At 31.3% G+C, this 22,677-nt stretch overlaps 1 protein-coding gene across 1 annotated transcript; it reads right to left on the bottom strand.

The window, feature by feature from the left end:
* Window positions 1-296: 296 nt before the first annotated feature.
* Window positions 297-22,009, bottom strand: LOC143190422 (very long chain fatty acid elongase 7). The gene is made up of 7 exons (XM_076394688.1): window positions 21,746-22,009; window positions 11,396-11,461; window positions 9,481-9,755; window positions 7,691-7,853; window positions 5,750-5,886; window positions 1,122-1,301; window positions 297-1,057 (listed from the first exon to the last, which is right to left on the bottom strand). The coding sequence occupies exons 2-7, from the start codon at window positions 11,454-11,456 to the stop codon at window positions 944-946; spliced, it is 930 nt and encodes a 309-aa protein (XP_076250803.1). The 5' UTR covers window positions 11,457-11,461; window positions 21,746-22,009; the 3' UTR covers window positions 297-943.
* Between the last annotated feature and the right edge of the window lie 668 nt (window positions 22,010-22,677).

Here is a 22,677-nt window from a genome sequence, read left to right as displayed (position 1 = left end):
ATAATTAATGTAAAACAGAAAATATGCACAACGTAAAACGAAAATTTCATGATCTAAACAAAAACCATAACCTACAAACAACAAACTTAAAAATGGACGCCCATAGAAAATGCTGATTTCACACAATTTGATCGACCAATCACATTTCATGTTAGTGGCGGCACCAGGAATTTAAACTAGCCAATCACAATTTGCGATCGCAGCGCTACAGTTGATTGAACTAAACAAAACATTTCCCCAAGGTCGCCTATACCGTGAAATTTCTATTTTTTCTATGGGGTAAAATAAAACACTGCTTATAAAGAACTTGATACATTTTATTCTAATTTACAGGTTCCCGAATTAAATAATGACAATAACACAATTAACAACAGTATCTGTGTTCGCGTCTGAGTCTTTAACCCTAACATATGACTAAACAGCACATGAACAAGAATGCATTTAGAACACTTCGTTAAATGGCCTAGACAGTGGCTAGTCACATTTGAAACAATTGAAATTCCTATTAAATTAGCCATGAAAATATTCCCACAGCCAGTTGTGTTTGTTTGTTGTTTTACTCAAGTATACAAAATTAAATTAAGAATTTATCCAACACAACAAATTAATACAGAGAGATGTTTCACTGAATATTCCGACAAAATATTGCTTATCAATAAAAGCATCGATAAACAAACGTTATGATATATACGAAAAAGCATTATATACACAGAGAAATGGTGTTTAAACACTTGGTGAATTAATGTCTTCCAGGGGAAGCACCAATTTTAACAAAGAATCAAAAAATATATTATATTTGTGGGATATGTACAGAGATTCTTTGTCAATTTAAAGACCATATTTAATTAAATAGAGTGGGATTATTTACATGGCGGTGGCGTACAATTCAATATCAATTTGGCTATTTCCGTTCTGAGCTAGTCCGTGAAATGAAGATATCTTCCTAGCCCTTTTGTTTGTCGCTTAAATGCGTTGGTACCTCCGACCGAACGCTGGTTTCTTTCGTGGCACCGTTTAGTCGTACGTCTGTCTTAGTTTTGTCATCGCTAGTGCTGCCCTGGAATTGAATAATTTGTTTAATGTCATCCGCCGTAATTGTAATACCTGTAACCGTAACATACATGTTGGAAACTCATGAGTTTCCTTTTCAAGGAACCCTTGTAGGCTTTCTGGTAGTAGTCCCAGAAGAGATACATGAAAATAGCTACGTTGGTGGTGAAGAAATAGGTCCAACCCCTGGGCATCTCGCAATTGACGGCCACGCCAACGGCCAAGTATACCAACATAATTCCAAATTGGATCTAGAAAAAAAGAAAATTAATTTATTACGTGATTAGAATTTAGATTTATTAGTTGTATGATCGGGACTTCACAATTATTTAAAAAGTCGTTTATCTATGAGTGTTATACGAGGGTCACTATTTATATTTCGGGAATAGGTAAAACACAAATAGTTAAGCTGCGAGTATATTTTTATGGTTTTTCAAAGTACTCGCCACGATGATCGATATACTTTTGAATACGCTTAAACCAATTTTCAAACCATTTATTCTATTCCGATATTCAATAGATTCTTGGAGCGATGAAAATTGTTGACCACGCAGTTTATTCTTCACGGATGGGAACAAAAAAAAATCATTGTATGGCAAATCAGGGCTGTACGACGTATGACCTATCAATTTGATGTTTTCAGGGCTCAATTAGCCTCTTGTTTGAGCCGATGTGTGAGAGCTCGTATTGTAATGATGAAGAACAATCCGGTGTCTCTTGATTGTTTTCCTTATTTCACCGAGGACTGCTGGTAAACAAATGGTTATGTACCAATCAAAATTCACTGTTCTACGATCCTCTAGAGGCACTGTTGTAATGTGACCAGTTTTCCCGAAAAAACAGGCTACTATTTTCTTTAAAGTTCTTCGTGCGCGAACAACTTTTGTTGAATTTGGTTCATCTTGGAATACCCATATACTGCTGCTTACTTTCGGGTTCATACGAATATATCAATGATTCAACATCTATCACGATTTTATAAACGTCCTTCGAAGCATCGCGATTGAATTTCTTAAGCATTTCTTTGCACCAATCGAGCCATTTTTGAGCGATTGTCAAATTGTGTGGGACCCAATGCAAGCGTTCATGTAAAATCGCATATATGCTGGTGGAACCAATGCTGGATGCTTCACTCTCACAATTGGTAACATGACGATCTTGCTTATTAATTTCTCACACAACATCGATGTTTTCTGGCACAGCCGATATTGAACGATAGCGAACTATGACCACAACTAAGCATAAAATAGAGATATAGTGTCCGTGCGACAAAATGTTCTCAGTACATATATCGTCAAAAATATCAAACTTGAACGATGAAACCGTCAGAAGGACTAACATGACAACAGTGCTGCCAATTCCCGAAATATACATAGTGAACATCGTATAGTATGATTAATATGGTATTGACTATTTTAAAGAAAATCATCTGGTGTCTAATGACATGGTTTGTTTCATTATATATTGAAGTTATAAAGATCTGCAAAACATATATATGATTGACTATGTGAATTAGTAAACACTCATGCTTTGAAAAACGTCTCTAACAGTGGATTCCTGTCAAAAGCATCGTAATTTCGGGCGTAAGGCCATTATACCAGACGAACTATACTTGCTATAAACTAGCATGGTCTACTTGAATTTGTACAGATTCTTGTAGTTCAAAGTATAAGCCCACTAAACTTGGAAAACCATTCCATTCCAAGGGTAGACCACGGAATTTCGGGAAATAAACAACATTGCAATTTAGAATACATCCAACAGTACATCCCTTTGGTCATTTCTTTAGAACGATTCATCCAAAAGTATTGTTCCAATAGTCTAGCCAACAAATTGACAGATCTTTCCATTAAAATAAAGTAGTTAAATAATCCAATTAAAATAAAAGTTTTTGTTATTAGACTATACACATTTCATAACATATATTAACATGTTGAACTAAAATGTTTAACAATATTGCACGCACGAAGCTGGATGAGGTTTGGTATAGTTATTATTTATACGAAGAAGAGTATACACGTCTTCATTCAGATTCACTAATACATTCGTTAATTAGTTTTACGCTAGATTTGCTCTTTCTGTCTTACAGCCAATAAACGTCATAAGGTTGATGACGTAAGCACGCCATAATATTGCCGCATTAACTTAGAATTTTGATTTACAACATTTGCCGGTTTGTAACCTCTAATTATTAACGCTAATGTTTTGAAGAATTTTCTACACATTTGACAAAAATGTCGACCAGTACCAACACAAATCAATTTTTATGGACCGATTTGGTTACATATTCCGAGACATCAATGAACATTCTGTCTCTCTTTAACTAGAATGAAATGAGAGGAAAAAACTGCTACGAGTTTTAGACGAATTTTACATTTTTACAAACCGAAAAATCAGGCAGGACAAAAATATAAAGCACAAATTAATAGTGCAAAGTGATAAAATGAATATATTCAAAAAGAATAATAATACGTTATAGAGGACTCGAGTTTCTAACGGACGTTTTATTGATTTTAGCCTCGATTAACGACACTCTGATAATGCTGAGTTGCTCTAAGAGTTAAGCATTGATTAAAGACCTTTGTATTTTGGTCACTTACTTACTTAGATATATTTACGATTTAACAATGATTTTGTTCTGTTAAAATGACATTTGTATCATCTCTTGAATGCTAAATTTATTAATAAATTCATAAATTATAAATATGAAGTTATTAAACCGAATTACATGATTATATTTAATTTTATTTTTAAATTTAAAAATGTTTTTATCAATTTTGTTTAAAATATCCAGAAGGACATTATCTTGCCAATAACTTCGACAAAATACTCCAATCATATGACTCTGGGCCGCAATACTATCTAATATATGGACTGCAAAGTGTCCAAGCTGACACGGATACAGAACCTTGATAATTTTATCTTATATTAATCAATAAATCAAATATTACTGGTTAATATACAAAGTCTGTGATGACACTTAGGCGTGTCTGAATAATAATTATGCTGATACCTTAATCTAACCATAATTGATAGTTTTCTAATAGTTTTGTATGTCAATAAATGTATTAAATAATTCATGAAATATATTTGTATGATTAGACATTGGAATGCAACAGTTGTATATTACGGGATATCTCCTTTAACTATTCTCATTCGATTCATTGATAAATGATCATTCTGAACTAACATTAGGTGCCATCATTTAGTGAAAAAAAAATTGGTACTATATATTTATTAATCAAAATATTTCCAATAATACAATACAGTGTCAAAAGACAATTGGTTTATTCAGTATATTAAAGTCGTGTGTTAGACAACCCATCCTATGTTAATCATAAGATGCTATCTATGTCTTATGAGTACGCTGAGCAACGGAACTTCCACTTTTAGATGTAATTCTTTCTGTCCTGTATCGTAATGTAATATCGAATTGTAATTGTAATTATCATTAAAATTACTACTTTTAAACAGCTGAAATCAAATTCTCTAATTGTCATATACAGAGCAGCATTGTCATAAATATGTTTGATGGACATCAACAAAAGATTTGTTCAAATCACAAAATCGGTAGAAAATGTGATGTTGAGCATGATATAATTAGAATCTTTATACACTCAGTAACAGTCAACTGAAAAACTTGTCTTGAAAAGTATCGGTAGGTTTATAGGAAGTAGACCAGATACCTAAATATTTGGTGACGAATCCCAATTTTATTTAGAAGTTGATCAAACAAAACTGCAGATATTGGGACTCAACTAAGTCAAAATGGAAAGTAAAAGAAAATAAAAATCAGTGATGGGGGAAATTAAACTTCCAGTTAGAAGGGTGTGTATGGAGCATACACGTAAACTAACGACTGTAATACATGTATACGACTGTAAACTTAATAGTATATACTTAATAACTTGCTCAATGTTTCTCATAACTTCTCTCAATTCAGTGTTTTTTTTAAATCAAAGTTTAGAGCAATAATTTTTGTTAGTGCCACAATTCTATTTTTAATTACGTTATTAGAATATACATTAAAATCTCAAATTTTTATTACCAATCAAATGGCCATCCAATATTTTCGAAAAAAAAAACAACTCTTCCTATCCATGTTCAAGATACCTTCACAATATTTAGTTTATACTTATACAATAATTAGTATAATTGACATATAATATTTTAAGCAATAATATTAGTTGGTGACCGGCTATCTACTATCTTAGCTACGTGAACTCATTAACGCTATAGAAGATAATCAATTCCATACTGTTATCAGCACTACTTCAAACCATTTTGTGTGTAACGTAATATATTGTTAGTTTATTGGACATAGAATAATTAAAAATATGCATTACGATAAAAACATTTTAATGTAAATACTAAAAACAGTTACTATATGTTAAAAAATTCAATGAATAAAATATGAAGCCGGGCAAATTTTTTTGTCATTCATTCAATTCTTTAAATCAAAGAGTCAGTTAATTTTTATAACTTGATTATGTTAGAGCCGACTTTATGTATTTTAACGTGACGTGACTTAATTAACCTTGCCAAGTCAAATTAATAAAACATTAAAATATTTTTGAATTATGTTTATAATCTTTAGCACTGGTCTATTGGAAAATAGAATAACATTAAAATATTCTGGCAAGAAATATTTCTGTAGAATGAAAAGTTTATTCTTAATAAAAGAGGTGTTAATACGTACCAATTGCATCCAGGTCATATATTTCTTCCACCATAAGTATTTTTGGTATTGTGGTCCCAATGCTGCCAAAAAGTAATAAAAGTACATGACCACATGGACTAGAGAATTCAAGAAGCCTATGGCAACCCCTTGTTCACCTAAAAAGTAAGTCATTGCAACCAATATCTTTCAAGCAAGCGCTGAAATATTCTCGTTTTAATCATTATTTAATTATTGCACGCTCTTAAAATATGTTATAAAAATAAATTTTATTCAAAAGGACTAATTTATTTTAACCAGAATTTATTTAACTCTTGATATTTGACATTGATCATTGTATCTTTATTATAAACTAGAAAAATTCTAAATCGACTATGTGGGTTACGAATCTTTCGACAAATAACAAGTTAATTGAAAAGTCCCCGGCCTACCATAGTAAGACTGACATTTTCAGCAAAATTGTTTTTTTTTATTCAACATAATTCCCTTCAAGGGTGATACACTGATTATAGCGACCCTTTTCGGTAGGCTGGGAAAGGTCCCCAGCCTACCCCTAATTCCCTAATTTTTTTTTCAAGGGTGATACACTGATTATAGCGACCCCCCAACTTTTCGATACCATTTTTGTAGTACAATTTGTCCTTTGCTTCAAAATAGGCCCCAGTTTCGGCGATCATCTCTTCATTCGACGAAAATTTCTTCCCAGCGAACATTCTTTTGATATCTGAGAACAGGAAATAGTTGCTGGGGACCAGGTTTGGAGAATACGGTGAACGAGGAAGCAATTCGAAGCCCAATTCATGGATTTTTGCCCTCGTTTTTACTGACACGGAGCGTTTTCTTGGTGATGCAGCACTTCTTTCTCTTCAAATGCGGCCGTTTTTCAGCGATTTGGCCTTTGTCTAATAACGCTACGTAACAGTGACTGTTGATAGCCCTTCTTATTTCAAGGTAGTCAAAGAAAATTATACCATGCGCATCCCAAAATAGAGGCGCCATAACCTTGCCAACCGCTGTTGCGTTTTCCGACGCTTCCTCCCTTGTCACATATCGAAGCAAAAACTCGGGTTTATTACGCTTGATCATCTTCAAACACTGCTCCGAATCATCAATTCGTTGTTGTTTCTGGTCAAAAGTGAGCTCAGGCGTTACCCACTTTGCACAGAGCTTTCTCATACACAAATATTCGTGAATGATATGATGTACACGTTCAGTTGATATCTTTAGAGTGTCTGCAATTTCATTCAGTTTCAATTTACGCTAATTCAAAATCATTTTGTGGATTTTTAAAATGTTTTCGTCGGTAACAACTTCTCTTGGGCGTCCGCTGTATTCACCGTCTTCGGTGCTCATTTCACCACGTCTAAACTTAGCATACCAATCCTTGATGGTTGATTTTCCTGAGGCAGTGTCTGGAAAATCGGCTTCAAGTCAAGTTTTTGCTTCAATTATAATATTTTATCAACACTCGAAATTTCTTTTCATCCATTTTTCACAATAACAAATGTTGCTTCACTCAAAATGCTATAATTCACAAAGTAATGGTCCGATGGCTGTTAAATTTATACAAGCATCTTTTGAGAGCTAGGGCTAACTACAAAACACATGGATTTAATTCTAGTAGAGCCATCTATATGTCAGGCCGGGACTTTTTGATTGAACTGCTATGTTGAGTTATTGCAAAGGTTTTGTCATGTTTGGACTTTCATAAGTTAATCTATCAGATCAATATAATTTGTTATCGCTGAATAAAAAGTCATATTTATTTTAATTAGACATCTAATTGCATGCGCTAAATACCATTTAAAACTTAGTTTCGAATCATTTAAAAAATAAGTTACTTAAAACTGATTGTTCTTAAGATAAGCGGTATAATACTAAACAAGCAACTTATAAATCAGACCAACAATTTTTCAGCTTTTATGGAAATATATTAGTATAGATTAATACTGAAAAAGTTACCTGGCATATATTTAAGATAAGCCCATGATCCTATCAGCACTATAGAATGATGGTAGACGTGCAGGAATGACACTTGAGATTGCTTCTTCCTCAGTACGAAGAATACAGTATCCATCAGTTCGGTAATTTTCGAGAAGAAATACCACCATGTTGTTTTAACGAGCTTAAAAAAATAACAAATAGATAGGCTTATCGCAAAAATATATATATTAAAATTAAAATTCTCAGAAACCAAAATACAAAGTACCAATATTTAAAAATATGACACCATGCTAAATAACGTGTAGAATACTCTCTCTTTATATCTAAATCAGTGTATGCCAACTTAGCCATGATAACTTACTTAAACAAATTTTGATAATATTGGCCTATAAATTAATGTTAAAGGATTTAAAATACATGGTGTTACTGTGTATTGAATCGGATCAGATACATTTGTAACCAACTTCATGTTGAAGCCGCACTCAGCCTCCACTTTTCAGTATGTGTCATTTCGTCGAATGTAAACCAACATTGTTTTCAGTTTATTGGATACTGTAAGAAGCTAATAGTAACTACGCTCTATCGATTTCAACATGTATATATTGGCATCGACACTTTAAAACACAAACTCGCCAAAGAAAAGGAATATTCTGGACACCCAAAAAAAATTGAAGACTAGGATTTGAAGGCATTGCTCTACGATGATCTGTGTAAAGCGCAATCAAGATTATGCAAAACATGCATTTCCATATAGCTAGAAGGATATGAGAAGTGCCTTTGGTTATGTGAGAAATGTTGCTTTAAAAGCAATATCAGAAAAGTTTTTGTATCGTATTGTTACTGGCGATGAAAAGTCCCCATGTCGATAATCCATGTCGATATCGACAATTATCGACCCATGTCGATAATCCAAAGCGAAAAAAATCAAATATCAACGACAGAACCAAATATCCATGGTTCCAAGCTAATGCTCTGCCTTTGGTAAGCTTAGCTTGGTGTGGTATACTATGAGCTACTAAAACATAATTAAACCAATGGCAGGGATCTAAAAAACGGCTGAAATACGAGAAGAGACACAACAATATTATTCTTCAACATGACAATGATCAACCACGTATTGCAATCTGGTGAACAGATACTTAGAACATCAAAATGAGAAATAGTACTCCATCCACCGTATTCTCCAGACCTTGCTCCTTCCGATTACTACTTGTTCCGACATATGCGTCCTGATCTGCCTGAGCAGCGCACTGCATTCCCTTCTTATAAAGATATTTAAAAAATCGGCCGATTCGTGAATAACCACAAAAAGATACGTCGTCCTCTCGAGATGAAGTACATAAATTTCCTGCAAGATGACCGGCTATCGACGAACAATACTTCGAATAAAATACATTGAACTGATTTTTCACAATAAACCTATAAATAAAAATTTGAAATAAAAAAATCCTTTAAAACTAATTCATAGACCCATAATCATAATTACTAAACATATTTTCGACAGACTGCTTATTTTCCCTTAAGCCTACATAATTAACAATACACATTAATGAGACAATATAATACTAAGGATTTATAAAAGAACAAATATAATTTTATATAATCAAATATATATTTGATCATCAGATTTTCATTAAATTGAAAGTTTCGAATTCTGTGTCTATAAAAATTAAACGAAGAAGAATCGAATAATGTAATAAGTAGACTGTTTAACATAAGGTTCCGTAAAAATGTGAAATTTCTCGAAGAAACCCGTTTGATATATAAACAACGAAAATAAATAAGTCTACAAATAACACTATACTTACTATATATTCGAGCTTCGGATCTAAAGATGCATTTGTACATATCTGGCTGAAAAAGAACGGAATCACTTCTTTGGCCGCGAATGCGTGCGAGCACAGCCACAAGCTAAACAACACCTGATACAGGTTATAAAATATCATGGCATTCTTTAATTCGAACGCGGGTTTCTTCTCCATCCAACGGGGGCCCCAACTCAAAACGAAATACAGATACAGGACTACTATCGAAATCATGGGTATAGGCGATTGCATTAGCGGCCATTGGTTAACTAGGGCATCTGGAACAGGTTATAAATTATATTAATTCCAGTTATTCGGATTCTAGATATGGTACTTAATAATAAATGATCAATGTATGGTTTTCTTGCGGGTTGATTATGAATAAATATCGTTCTATAATCATGCTAACAATACAATAACTTACAATATCGTTAAACGTCATATATATAAATATGTTGGAGAGAGAACAAATAGAGTTTTTCATTATAGACAGCTCTAAAGCTACATAACATTAGTTATACTCATAGAGAATAGCCAAACTATAGTGGTCATTATATAGTGGATTCCAGATCATTTTTGTCATAGTTTTCTTCTGAAAGTGGTTAATGGTCATGGGAATTGTATGTTGAAGAACTTGTAATGGATTCGATTGAAGCAATTTAAAAAATTTTACCAATAACAACACACATATCATTGTTGGTTTTGTCAAAGACCCAAAGACTAATAATATTTTATCTAATGCAGTTAAGCAATGAAATAAATTACTTAATCAAAAGTAAAGGATGTAAAAGTGTTATATTATAAAACAATTCATAAAAATACAGAACAAAACCACAGCATTTATTATTTTACTAATACTTTTTAATCTTTTTTTTACTTTTGTGTTATATCACAATTTATTGTGTTTAATTATCTTGTTAATTCAGTTGTCAATGTCAAGGCTTTAAATAAATCTATGTATATGTTACATGAACTATCTCGGAATCGGACAAAATCAACTATATGTTAACAACTTGGGTTTACGGTACTTAAAGCTAGAACAATCCTTTAAAAATTTGCGGTTCCACTACACTCTCAAAAAACTACACGAATATGTATGGAATTTGAGGCTTCTAATGTAGACGTAGAGGATATGCCCTCAAAAGTATTTACAGATCATTATCCAGTAAATAAATTACTTATGAAACTAAAATTTTGAATTGGTAATATTTCACTTAACATTCACTTTCATTTAGTACAATCAATCATTTAGTAATCAGCCATGTAATTGCCAACAAATAACAAGTTATTGAACTAAAAATAATTATTTAAGCTATTATATCTGAAAGAATAAAATTCTAAAATTTCCTCTATATTAATAGTAATTTTTATCATTGTTACCTATAGGCTATGATTTTAATTTTATGATACTTAATTGCTCTGTAAAGTACAGTAGTTTTAAATATATCTACTACGTTTGGTATTTTGAGTGCTATTTTTGGCTTTGACAACAAATTGAAAACATTACTAAACACAAACCCAATTAAAACGCATACAAATTTTTAAAGGAGTTGATAACTTCTATAAATATCCACAATAAGTGACACAGATTTAACAAATCCAAAACAAAAGAAGATCGAGTAGTACTATTGTGCTATAAACTGCAGTACTAACGTCAAATGAAACCATTACTGCCCAAGTTTATGAACATTCCTTAAGCAAAACAAATTTAACTCATGAAATAACCATTTCCAATATCCATTATTTAATACTTAAAGTGGATTATAGAAAATTCTAGCTGATGAAAACTTCTAATGTGCGAAAAAATTATGAATTATATTTTAAGTAAATTAATGAAAGTGTAATAAATGAGTGTAATGAAATTTAATAGCTAATGATAATATCGAAAACGTATATAGGAAAATAATTAATATCTTACCTTTTCCACCGTTTATTAAATCATTATAATTTTCTATAGCTTTGTGTACTATCGATGCCATGGTGCCTGAAACCAATCAAATAAAGCTTAATGTCGAAAAAAATGTTAAAGTGAATTGGTTCTAGAGGTATCATCTAGTGTCTTGGTCACAGCCTAATACAATGAAATTTAATAATTCATAGATTATTATAGGACACCTAATACCTAATATGCATTTCAATATTATTGTTTCTCATAGGTGATTATTAATTTGTGCACAATACATGGTGAAACAAATAATTTCCATAATATTAAAAGCTATGTATACTTAAATGTAAATTATATATAAAATTGAATATATTATATATAAAAATATGTATATTTAAAAATATTTATAAAGCCAAATTAAAATATCGTGTATTTCGTACATTATATAGTTAATTTTGCTGTGTAATATAGGTCTTGAATGCTAATTAACCATTATTTGTTAATACGGTAAAATGTTATTCTGCGTCAAAGTTCTATAATAAATTATGTATTAGGTACATTTCATAATTTCAATGTTCATTTTAAGTTTACAATTAATTTCAAAGACTAACTGACTGATGAACTGACATCCTTGATGTTTTATGAGTTTTGTCATCAATACACTTTCTCAAACTGACAGGGTATTCTTCAGTCAATGTGATAGACTGTTTCCTAAAGAAACGGAATCAAACCAAACTTTTTTATTTTTTTCTTATTTCTCTTAGTACTACTTCTTTGTTTCAAGTTTATATTTTCTGTATCCTTTTCTATACCCTGAATATCAACATACTTATTCCTTAAAATATATATTCTGTATATTATATATAAATATGTCGGATACGATAAGGGCTCTGTAAATTAATAAGTATGATGTAGCCTGAAAGTATTAATACAAATGTGTGTATTTCTTGTAAATTTTGATATTTTAACTTTGAGTATTGAGTCAGATAGTGATAAAAATATTGTATACATATCTGAAGCAAATGGAATGCTGGAAAAAGGCTTTCTCTGACAATGTCCCATAAAATGTGAGGATGCAGAAGAGAAATGCACTGTTATATGGGAGGAAGGTAGTTGGTAGAAAGGAGGAAGGAAACAAAAATTGTAAAACTTGTATGTTGGAAGGAAATGTACAGAAAAATAACTTGATTAAGAGAAAATCATTATCTGATCAAGACTAATGTCAACGCTAGGTTTAACATGTTGACGTTGGTCACACAACAGTTCAAAATTGTAAATGTAATTGGTATAATTCAACAGCTTACACCTAATTCAAGTTAACATTTATTGAAAACTTTTTTGAAAGTTTGCCTAGTCATTCTCTGAATTTGATAAGAAGTGAGGTGATGAGTAATAGGAGATGTTTCAGAGCAACAATACTATTACTTTATGCTACTAAGTAAAATATACTGAAGAGACCGTAGTCGCAAATCTAGAAACGATATGGTAAACCAACATTTTAATATGAAAAAGCTGAGAAACAGCTCACAACAAAACATGTCAACGACAATGTATGAACTACAAAAATGCTCCTGTTTATTACAACTGTAAATGTTTCAGTAGCGTGTGACTAAGTATATGTAATAATTATTATAAAAATAATTTGTCAGCAAATTTTAAATGTGTGAGCTACAAACATGAATGTTTAATATATATACTATATAAATCAGTTAAAAGACCTGATATTTGAACATATTCTATTTCATAAACGACTTGATGAATATTATCAAATAATTGCGTCAGTTTTTTAAACATTATCTCCAAACCGAGTCCTAGTTAGAACTAGAAATAAAATGAGTTCAATATTAATTCGTCTGCAACCGCAATAAACCATATGTTTTTTTAACAGACTTACACACTTGCTGTATTGTTAATCATGAAAATAATAACAAATAATCGCTTTAAATGACAGTATCTTGAATTTGTAGCCCATGTCTAGAGGATATTGAGACAATGTAACATATGATCATTTTGTACAAAATGGTGACGTACAATTTAATATTTGTAACCACACTAATTCTAATCTCGTAAAAATGGATAAAGCACGGCTACAAAACTAGTTAATATTGTTATTAAATGCATACATATATTCTGATAATTTTTCAGTTTTAAGAGTCATGTAATGGAAAAAAAATTGGTACTCTATATAAATGTTTTTATAACAAACAACTACAATTATGCCTGCTTTTCTGGCGCAGTGGTAAAGGCGACAGGACGGTACACCTACTGTTGCGATAGTCGCGGGTTCGAATCCTGCTTCGATATGGCTGTAAATTTATGTTTGTGATTGTCTACATTGATGGTCCTAGGTAAGAGTGCAAAATCCAACAAGGAAATGATCCCGTCACACCAGTAACCAGGCTGGGCAAGACCGTATGTCTTTTAGGATAATTTTTAAGTAGGTCACCCGCCAGTCGGTAGACTTAATACCGAGGTCCGTGGTTCGGAGCCCACATTACACAGTAGATCCAGTCCAGATAAACTATTGTTGGTAAAGGCGACTTTAAAATACATAAAGGAAAAACTATATCTAATATGTTTTCCACTGAATCAAAGTGTTCAAACAATTGCAAGATCAGAAGGTTTCTTCGGTTTGAGGCGTCTACTAACATTATCCGTATTTAGAAGTCCGAACGATTCCGTGTTTACGTGGTTCTCGCTTCATCTTCTTTGATGGGAATCGGCAAATCTTCTTATGGTATCCGTAGACAAATCAGTTTCTCAGTTGCCATGGAGATCACAAAGGCGTACATACCAAAACGCGTTCACAATACACTTCAGCACCTTATATTGCAATCTCTGAATTACATTGGACTTTGGAGTCACTGACACAGCCCTACAGCTGAATTCCATAAATCTACAGTGGTTTCAGTATTTGCTGATACAAAATAAGCTGACGGTAGGTTAATAGCTGGGAGTTTCGGCCAAGCAACCAATGTATTTTCTTGATGTTGAGTTCATCGCGGTTATTTTAAATATACTTCTTCCACCTAAATTTGGCATCCAGGATTATGCTAAGGTGTTTTGCTGTGGTGTTTGGCTGTGTTGCATGATGATAATATTTTTTGCTTAATGCTTTTTGAAGGGAAAAATACAGTTGAAGCAAATATTTAGTATGATGCCGAGTTTCCGGACACTTCCCCAGGAAAATCAAGCATCAAGGATTGGTATGCTAAGTTTAAAAGTGGTGAAATGAGCACCGAAGACCAAGAGGTGAACGCAGTGGACGCCCAAAAGAGGTTGTTACCGACGAAAACATTAAAATAATCTACAAAATGATTTTGAAGGACCGTAACTTGAAAATGAATGAAATAGCAGACACTCTAAAGATATCAACTGAACGTGTACATCATATCATTAACGAATATTTGGATATGAGAAAGCTCTGTACAAAGTGGGTGCTGCGCGAGTTCATTTTTGATCAAAAACAACGACGAATTGATGATTCGGAGCAGTGTTTGAAGATGATCAAGCGTATTAAACCCGAGTTCTTGCATCGATATGTGACAATAGATGAAACATAGCTCTATCATTTCACTAAGAAGTCCAATCGACAGTCTTCCGAGCGGACTGCACACGATGAACCCGCTCCAAAGCGCGGGAAAACGCAACAGTCGGCTAGCACGGTTACGGCGTCTGTGTTTTGGGATTCGCATGGAATACTTTTCATCGACTACCTTGAAAAAGGAATGGCCAGCGACTGTTACATAGCGTTATTGAACAGTTTGAAGGACAAAATCTCCGAAAACGGCCGCATTTGACGAAAAAGAAAGTGCTGCTTCGCCAAGACAATGCACCGTGTCACAAGTCAGTGAGAACGTTGGCAAAAATCCATGAATTGGGCTTCGAATTGCTTCCCCATTCACCGTATCCTCCAGATCTGGCACCGAGCGATTATTTCCTCTTCTCAAAAAAAATGCTCGCTGGAAAGAAATTTTCGTCGAGTGAAGAGGTCATCGCCAAAACTGAGGAAAGTTGGAGGGTCGCTATAATCAGTGTATCACCTTTGAAGGGAATTATGTTCAATAAAAAATAATAATTTGCCAAAAAATTTGTTTTACTGTGGTAGGCCGAGGATTTTTCAATTGACGTGTTAGATAATTTATTTTTAATATTAGTGAAAGATTTATTGTAGACTTTAATATATTTTTTTAATAATATAACAAAATCAATACCGACACATAAATTAACATGTAGAAACTAGAACATAAAATATCTTTAATATAGAATAATTTTTGCCCCAGAAAGTCTGTGTAGTAACCTTCACAAAATGCATTTTAAATTTAGACGAGTTCACAGTAGAACGAACGCATAACAGAAATATTATGTTATACCTAGCACGTATCAATTCTAAAATATTATGATATAACATATGAGTAGTTTTAGAAACAAAATGTATTAAATACTTAACGATAATTGTTTGATATTGTTATACAATTAAATATTACTTATTGTTGGACAGCAAATGTATTGTTTAAATGAAATTAAATGATCTCTTTTTGTGTTTCAAAAAATAACACTAACAAGATTGTTATAATGTAGCATTTTTTTAATCTCATTAAGTTTTTTTTAACTTAAAAGTATGCAGAATGATTAATTATTCAACATTGTTACGCAATTATAACATATTGTTGGGTAATACATTGTAGATGACATTTTAATATTGGTTGTGTATATGTGAAAACATAACAAGTATAATATTGTTAAAATTAAATACCTTTTCGTGTGTAAGCAGTTTTGATCTAAAAAATATACATTAACGAATAATGAGATTGTTGGCTTATTCTAATGGGGTAACGCACATTTTTGGTTATATTTGAGCCAGATGACCGTCAGTATTATTATTGGGACGACAATTTAATTTTAAAAGTTTTGCTGTTCACCATATAACATTACTACAAGGAAAAGACTTAAAATATTTTTAATAAAATTGTGAGCCAACTTGAAAAAAGCAAATAAATAAATAAATAACTCGTCAAAAAATTAAATAATAATTAAACTTAGATTTAGAACCCAAAAAAACATTTTAAAACAAAATATGTACGTAATAGTAATAGTCGTTGTAACAATTAAATATATACAAATATATTATTAGATAATATATATATATATATATATATATATATATATATATATATATATATATATATATATATATATATATATATATATATATTATAACAAGGCTGATCGAACCCATTGTTAGATTTAGCGATGGAAAAGCTATGTGATGAGCTAACATTACAAAATGAATCATCACAAACGCATCACCACTAAAATCATTTATATATAGCGCCTCCATATATACAGTATGTTAATGGTAAACATTAAAGTTTAAACGTAACACATCAAGTATGTTAAAGGAACTTGCTCGCAATACTTAAACTAACACAATAAAAATAACTCGAAGGCCTTTATTGGCGAAAATTCGTTGATATTTATCTGGGCCTTATATAGATGCCGGCCAATTTTTAAAATTCTGACAAACGCTCGTGACCTTTTTAAAATATAATTGTTAATTATTTCTTCTGCCATAACACGGGGTTTTTTATGGGCAGCAGGACGCAGCTCCGAAAGTTTTAACATAAATTATGACGTAAATAAGTAATGCTTTGAAAATACTAATTAGGTCTTTGACGTTTGTTCATCCGAACATGTCTTGAATTATCAATGGGGACATTTAAACGCAAGTAAGTCGGCTACGGTTACAGATGAGGTTTGATGAAATGCAGCAAAAAGGTATTTTACCGTCTAAAAATAAATGTTTCGGTAACTATATGTTTGGAAAAATACTTAAAGGTTATATTTTTTAACTTCCCACATTATCAGATTATTTAATTTAAAGTTGTTCTAATAGAAGGAATGTTTAATTTTTAAGTATTTACTGCATACTATTTAAACCCTTGCATGTTTCGTATTTTATTATACAAGGTTTTGGCACGGTGGTAAACTAATAATAATTGGTGTGGTCCTGTTGTGTTACTTCCAGCGAACAAACTCTATGTATTAGAAGAATTGATGATCGATGACCGATGAAGGTTGACAAGACATTGTAAAAAAGACATGAACTTGATCATGATATGTTTCAAGTGCAAGTTAAATTTGCTGGATTGTCCAATAATGATTGTATAACACTTTTATGATATTGAAGTACAATTACTATGAACGAAAATTGATTTTAAATACAAACGGGGTATCTTACGAATAGATAGAGGGAGATATTGAAACGATTTTTATCTTCGAAGTCAAAAAGAAAACAATTTTTACATTAGAATTTGACTGGTGATTAACGATGATTCGACTAGATGTTTAACTGTAAATAAAGACACAGAACTTTCATTATAATGGATATTAAGTTATATGTCGCATTATCATACTCTAAAATAGTGATAAATATATAAAATCATAAGTTTCATCAGCTGGATGTCATACACTTTTCTAACATTGAAGTAAATTCTCTATGATTGAGAATGAATAGAAATGAAGAACAAGCAAGGTAATTGAAGAAGAATCTTGTGAAGAGATAGAGGCATATATTGAGACGATTATTGACTTAAAAGTCATAAACGAAACAGTTTTTATACTAGATTTGGTCTGGGGATGGTGTTGATATTTGGTCTCAAATAGGCAGCTAGAACTAATGGACTAAGGACTAGAACTAAGGACAATCCGAATTTTACAGGCCTATTTCGCTACTACTTGTAATAACAAAATTATTTGAGAAACTTCTGTTAAAACCTATTAAACCATTTATAGAAATACCAGATTTCCAGTTTGGATTTCGAAATCAATATTTAACCACCGACCAAGTGCACTGACTAACAGCGGTTGTTGAAAAAGCATTCGAACTAAATAAATACTGCTGTGCGATATTCCTGGGCGTGCCACAAGCTTTTGACCGGGTATGTCATTTGTGATTAATCTTACAAAATTAGCAAATTGCTACCACGGAATTATTATTAAGTGCTTTTCGAAAGGAAATAATATTTTCTAATGAAGAGGCTTTATCGACACTTAAAACTATATCGGCTGGCCTTTTCTAGGGCAGTGTCTTGAGACCACTCCTATATCTGATGTATAATGATAATTCCCCAACAACAACAAAAAATAGTAGTTGGAACATTTGCCGAAGACACACTAGTCATAACAAAAGATGAATCTCTGTCCAAAACTGTAGAGCAAGTACAAGTAACAGTCAACAAAATCTACAAATTTACTAGGGACTGGGGAATACGGTTTAATACTCGTACCTCCAAATATATCCATATTAATTTTGCGTTGCGGCGAAATTGCAAAAACTTAATTGGAACCATCATGTTAGGTAAAAGGCATAGCAAATTAGACCTAAAATCAAACAAATGTATTGTTTCAGTCGGAAGATACTCTTAACTTGACTTAAAATCAAAAAGATTGGTTTATCACTGAATTATAAAGCCAATTTGGACCCATAGATTATGATATAGACCTAGATTATAGATTTAGATTATAGACCCATTAGATATATGAGGTTGCACTAAAACATCCAACGGAGCCAAAACAAAGTTCGACGATTAATAATCAATGCCTATGGCTACGTAACCGACGAAGAGCTACACGATGACCTAGAATTCAAATGGATATTCCAAGTAGTCCAAAATGTCACTTTAAAATAATAAATAAGGTTGCTAAATCACAGAAATGTGGAAGCAATGTAGATACTGGAGAACACGCAGGAAATCAGAAGATTGAAGCAAACAATGCACACGAACTTGTATAGTGTATTCTTGACTTTGGCTTAAGTAGTTTAGTTTTATTTTAAATCTCGTACTCGCCTTAGTTTCTTATTAATGCAAGTACAACAGAATAGTACTAAAAAATTAATTTGTAAATTAAGATTGTACTAAGCACATATAACGTAAGATATAATGATTTAAAAAAAAACTAATATTATATGCTAAAACAGTAATAGTTATATAAACTAATTGGTTTTGTCAAGGATCACTATCGAAATTAAGTGCAAATGTAAACAATTGAAAGTTTATATTGGATCAGCTGATCAACAAAATGAATTAAATCGTCATGGAAAAAATTATATTGAATTATAATTTATACCAATTGGTATATTATGATATAGATCAATAGTCATTTTATTTCTGTGAAAAAATAAAATGTATCGATTTTTAATGATCTAAGAAGTCGTAGGTACTTTTTCAAGACGTTATACGAATTTTAACAGTTACGACAAGTGCAAGATGTCGATAGAAGGGCATTTTCCTCGATCACATTTGAAAGTTTTCGGCGAGAATATGAATTTAGTTTGTGAGGAAAATGGAAATGATTTCATCAAACAAAGTTATAGTTGGAGAAAAGCCAACTTCACCAAGAAATTATCGTCATTTGAATCAAAATTTAAACAAAAATATTAAAGTAAGTAAATGAAGTAAATATTTTAATTACTACGCAAATCGAAAACTCTTTGCGTTTATATCTGGGAACTGATCTTTATATCTATTACACGGACAGCATAGAGTAACAATCACATAGTGTGTCATCGACAAAATGGAAAGTTATAGATAAATAAAACTTTAAATTAGACCTCACAAAAGTCCCTCAAAAATAATTAACTGACTGAATATTATATTAGGAACATGCATCTTGATCAGTGATATATATTGGTGAAAATGCAATATAAGCAACTATTAAATATCCCAACCTAACTATTAACTTGGACACAATAATATTTTATAAATAGTTTAAAATAATAGTGGTAAATATAATCGTCTTGGATTTAGTATTGTAGAGTTATTGAGTATATAGTGTCAACTATGGAAGACTCAAAATATCCTTGTTGGCATTCATTGTATTTGTTGTTTGATTAGAATAAATCTGCTGATGCAGTTCATACTCTTCATACCTCAATTATCAGTTTTGGTTTTGACCACTTAAAAGAGGTGATAAAAATGACAATTACAAAAAACAGCCAGAAGGAGCAAAGCAATTCGAGGATAACCCAGCTAATTATTAAAAAACCTCCAGACAACTTTGTAGTTGATGAATAAAATATTTCCAGACATTCAAATTTTATTAATCTGTACATATCTTGCTATGTGTATTTTTTAAAATTAGACTGAAAAAATAATTAAGGTACATACATAAATCTAACATTTAAAGCAAATAGAACATTGCCTTCTTTTTTATGTAGATATTAATACAAATAAGTCATAAATTTAAATAAAAAAAAATAATTATGCACCACCTATCTGTGCCTACCAAACAAATTAAAAGCATTTTCTAAAATATTGTTTCTGTAAATCATCGGATATTTAGAGGAAGTGTATTGTTTACGATGAAATAAAGAAAGTTTCGGAGAGAGCGCAAAAGTGATATATCGTACATCGGAAGAAAGTCGAAGAGATAGATATCCGCCTCAGTCAGAATCGCAATAACTCTCTTGTTGCTATTGCTTATTATCTTAACTGAAAAATTCCAGAAACATAATTTCATTCAAGAAATAGTTTTTTTTTGAGATGAATAATTATCTGTGGGTAATGATTATTAAAAACAAAGTTAAACGTATCGTAAATTATACTAATACTAAGTGAAACATTAAAAAATATTCATTATAGTATAATTGGCTACTGAACTGGTATTTAAAATGTAGTTTTTTAAAGACAATTGATAAGTTGGGTTTCTAAATTCAATGCACGTTGGAAGAGAATTAATAAATATTTTGTTTAAATATTTGAATATATTATTTATTTCAACTATATATTGATATTAAAAAAACATTAACTACATATAAATATATTTATATTACACACATTTTAGAATACTATTATAGTATCAACACACAATTATTTCATTTTTGTATATTCTTTTAACAAAATGTTTGTTCAGTAATGTTATTATTATTATTATTATTCAATTTACGTGCAATGTAAAATTATTAATATGATTTGCATTAGCAATTATTAACTTTCCGTTTAAGCAATTACTAAATAAATTAATCCACAAATCCAATTTGATTTTATTCATTTTAGGAAATTTTTATACTAAATATTTAAATTTATGTTCGTTTTTAGCAAAAACTTAAGTCAGCTTTTTGTTTATTTATATTGGTAAAAATACAATGTAACATTTTGTTATGATTTGACTATAATTAGTTAAATATCAAATATATATATATATATATATATATATATATATATATATATATATATATATTATTCTGTATTACTTATTAATAAATAACCTACAGGGAAAATTAGCTCTATGGTTTTGATATGTTTAATTAAGCATGTTTCATAACATTATCTGTATCATTAAAATAAAAAACAATTAAGCTTGAAAAAGACACGAACTTACCTTAGAATCCTAATGAAAATTAAATTCCAACTAAAGTCGAATAGTTCGTACTCTATTCGACAACAATGAACGATATCTCAGTGGATATAGAAAAATGCAAGTACCACCGTATAGTTTAGAATTTATTTTGATACTAGTCGCCTATACACTTCGTACTATCGTGGCAAGACCCGCAACTATAATGGTACTTGATGATCGAAGCGGAACCACTTTTCCTGTGAGCGTTTCTAGGTTGGTTCTGTTTGTGGTACCATTCTTTTGACCACTAGCCATGCAGCAGGTTCTGATAACTGTGACGTTATCGAGTTATAATTGGGATGTGGGACAGGTACCCATGCCCTCTTAATTTCTTGCAAGGCGGCCGATCGAAGTGAAATTTTTAAACTGCTTTTACTTGAAAAAGAGATGCAAGAATAACGAATACGAATAATAAATCGTTGGTTTTTTCTTCGGGTGATTTCTGTTCGCACCGGCGAAACTGGTTTATGGTAAATAGACTTTGACGTAATAAATTACCTGTCTGTCACACTGACAGTTATACTCGGTTAGCCAGTCCAGTTTTAGTTTCATTCATAGAACAGCCCACGAAATATTGGGAACTTCAATGATCATATTCGTAACCATGCTCTTACTCTTATTTTTGTGTATTATTTTCAGAGAAATTGTTGCTATGACGTTATTTTTGTAGCATTTAAGTATGTTTTAGACAAATTATATTATAATTTATAGTGGTTTATTTATAAGGAAATAACAATGTACAATTAGCAAATAAGTCATCAGTTGTCAAGCTAAATATGGTTTTCTTGTTGTATGTTGAAAATATTCTAAATAAAATATTTTATTAATATTATATTATTTAATTTCCCAGTCTGGTAAGTAAATCGGCTTCGCGCGCCCCCAGTTGCCTTAGACGAAGAAAATTTCGTTACAAC

The sequence above is a fragment of the Rhynchophorus ferrugineus genome, unplaced genomic scaffold (genome assembly GCF_030347505.1).
Source record: "Rhynchophorus ferrugineus isolate W39M unplaced genomic scaffold, kcgeb_rfMv2 rfM2, whole genome shotgun sequence".
Lineage (NCBI taxonomy): Eukaryota > Metazoa > Arthropoda > Insecta > Coleoptera > Curculionidae > Rhynchophorus > Rhynchophorus ferrugineus.
Note: the sequence above shows the minus strand (reverse complement) of the source record. Positions and strands in the feature narration are given on the sequence as shown.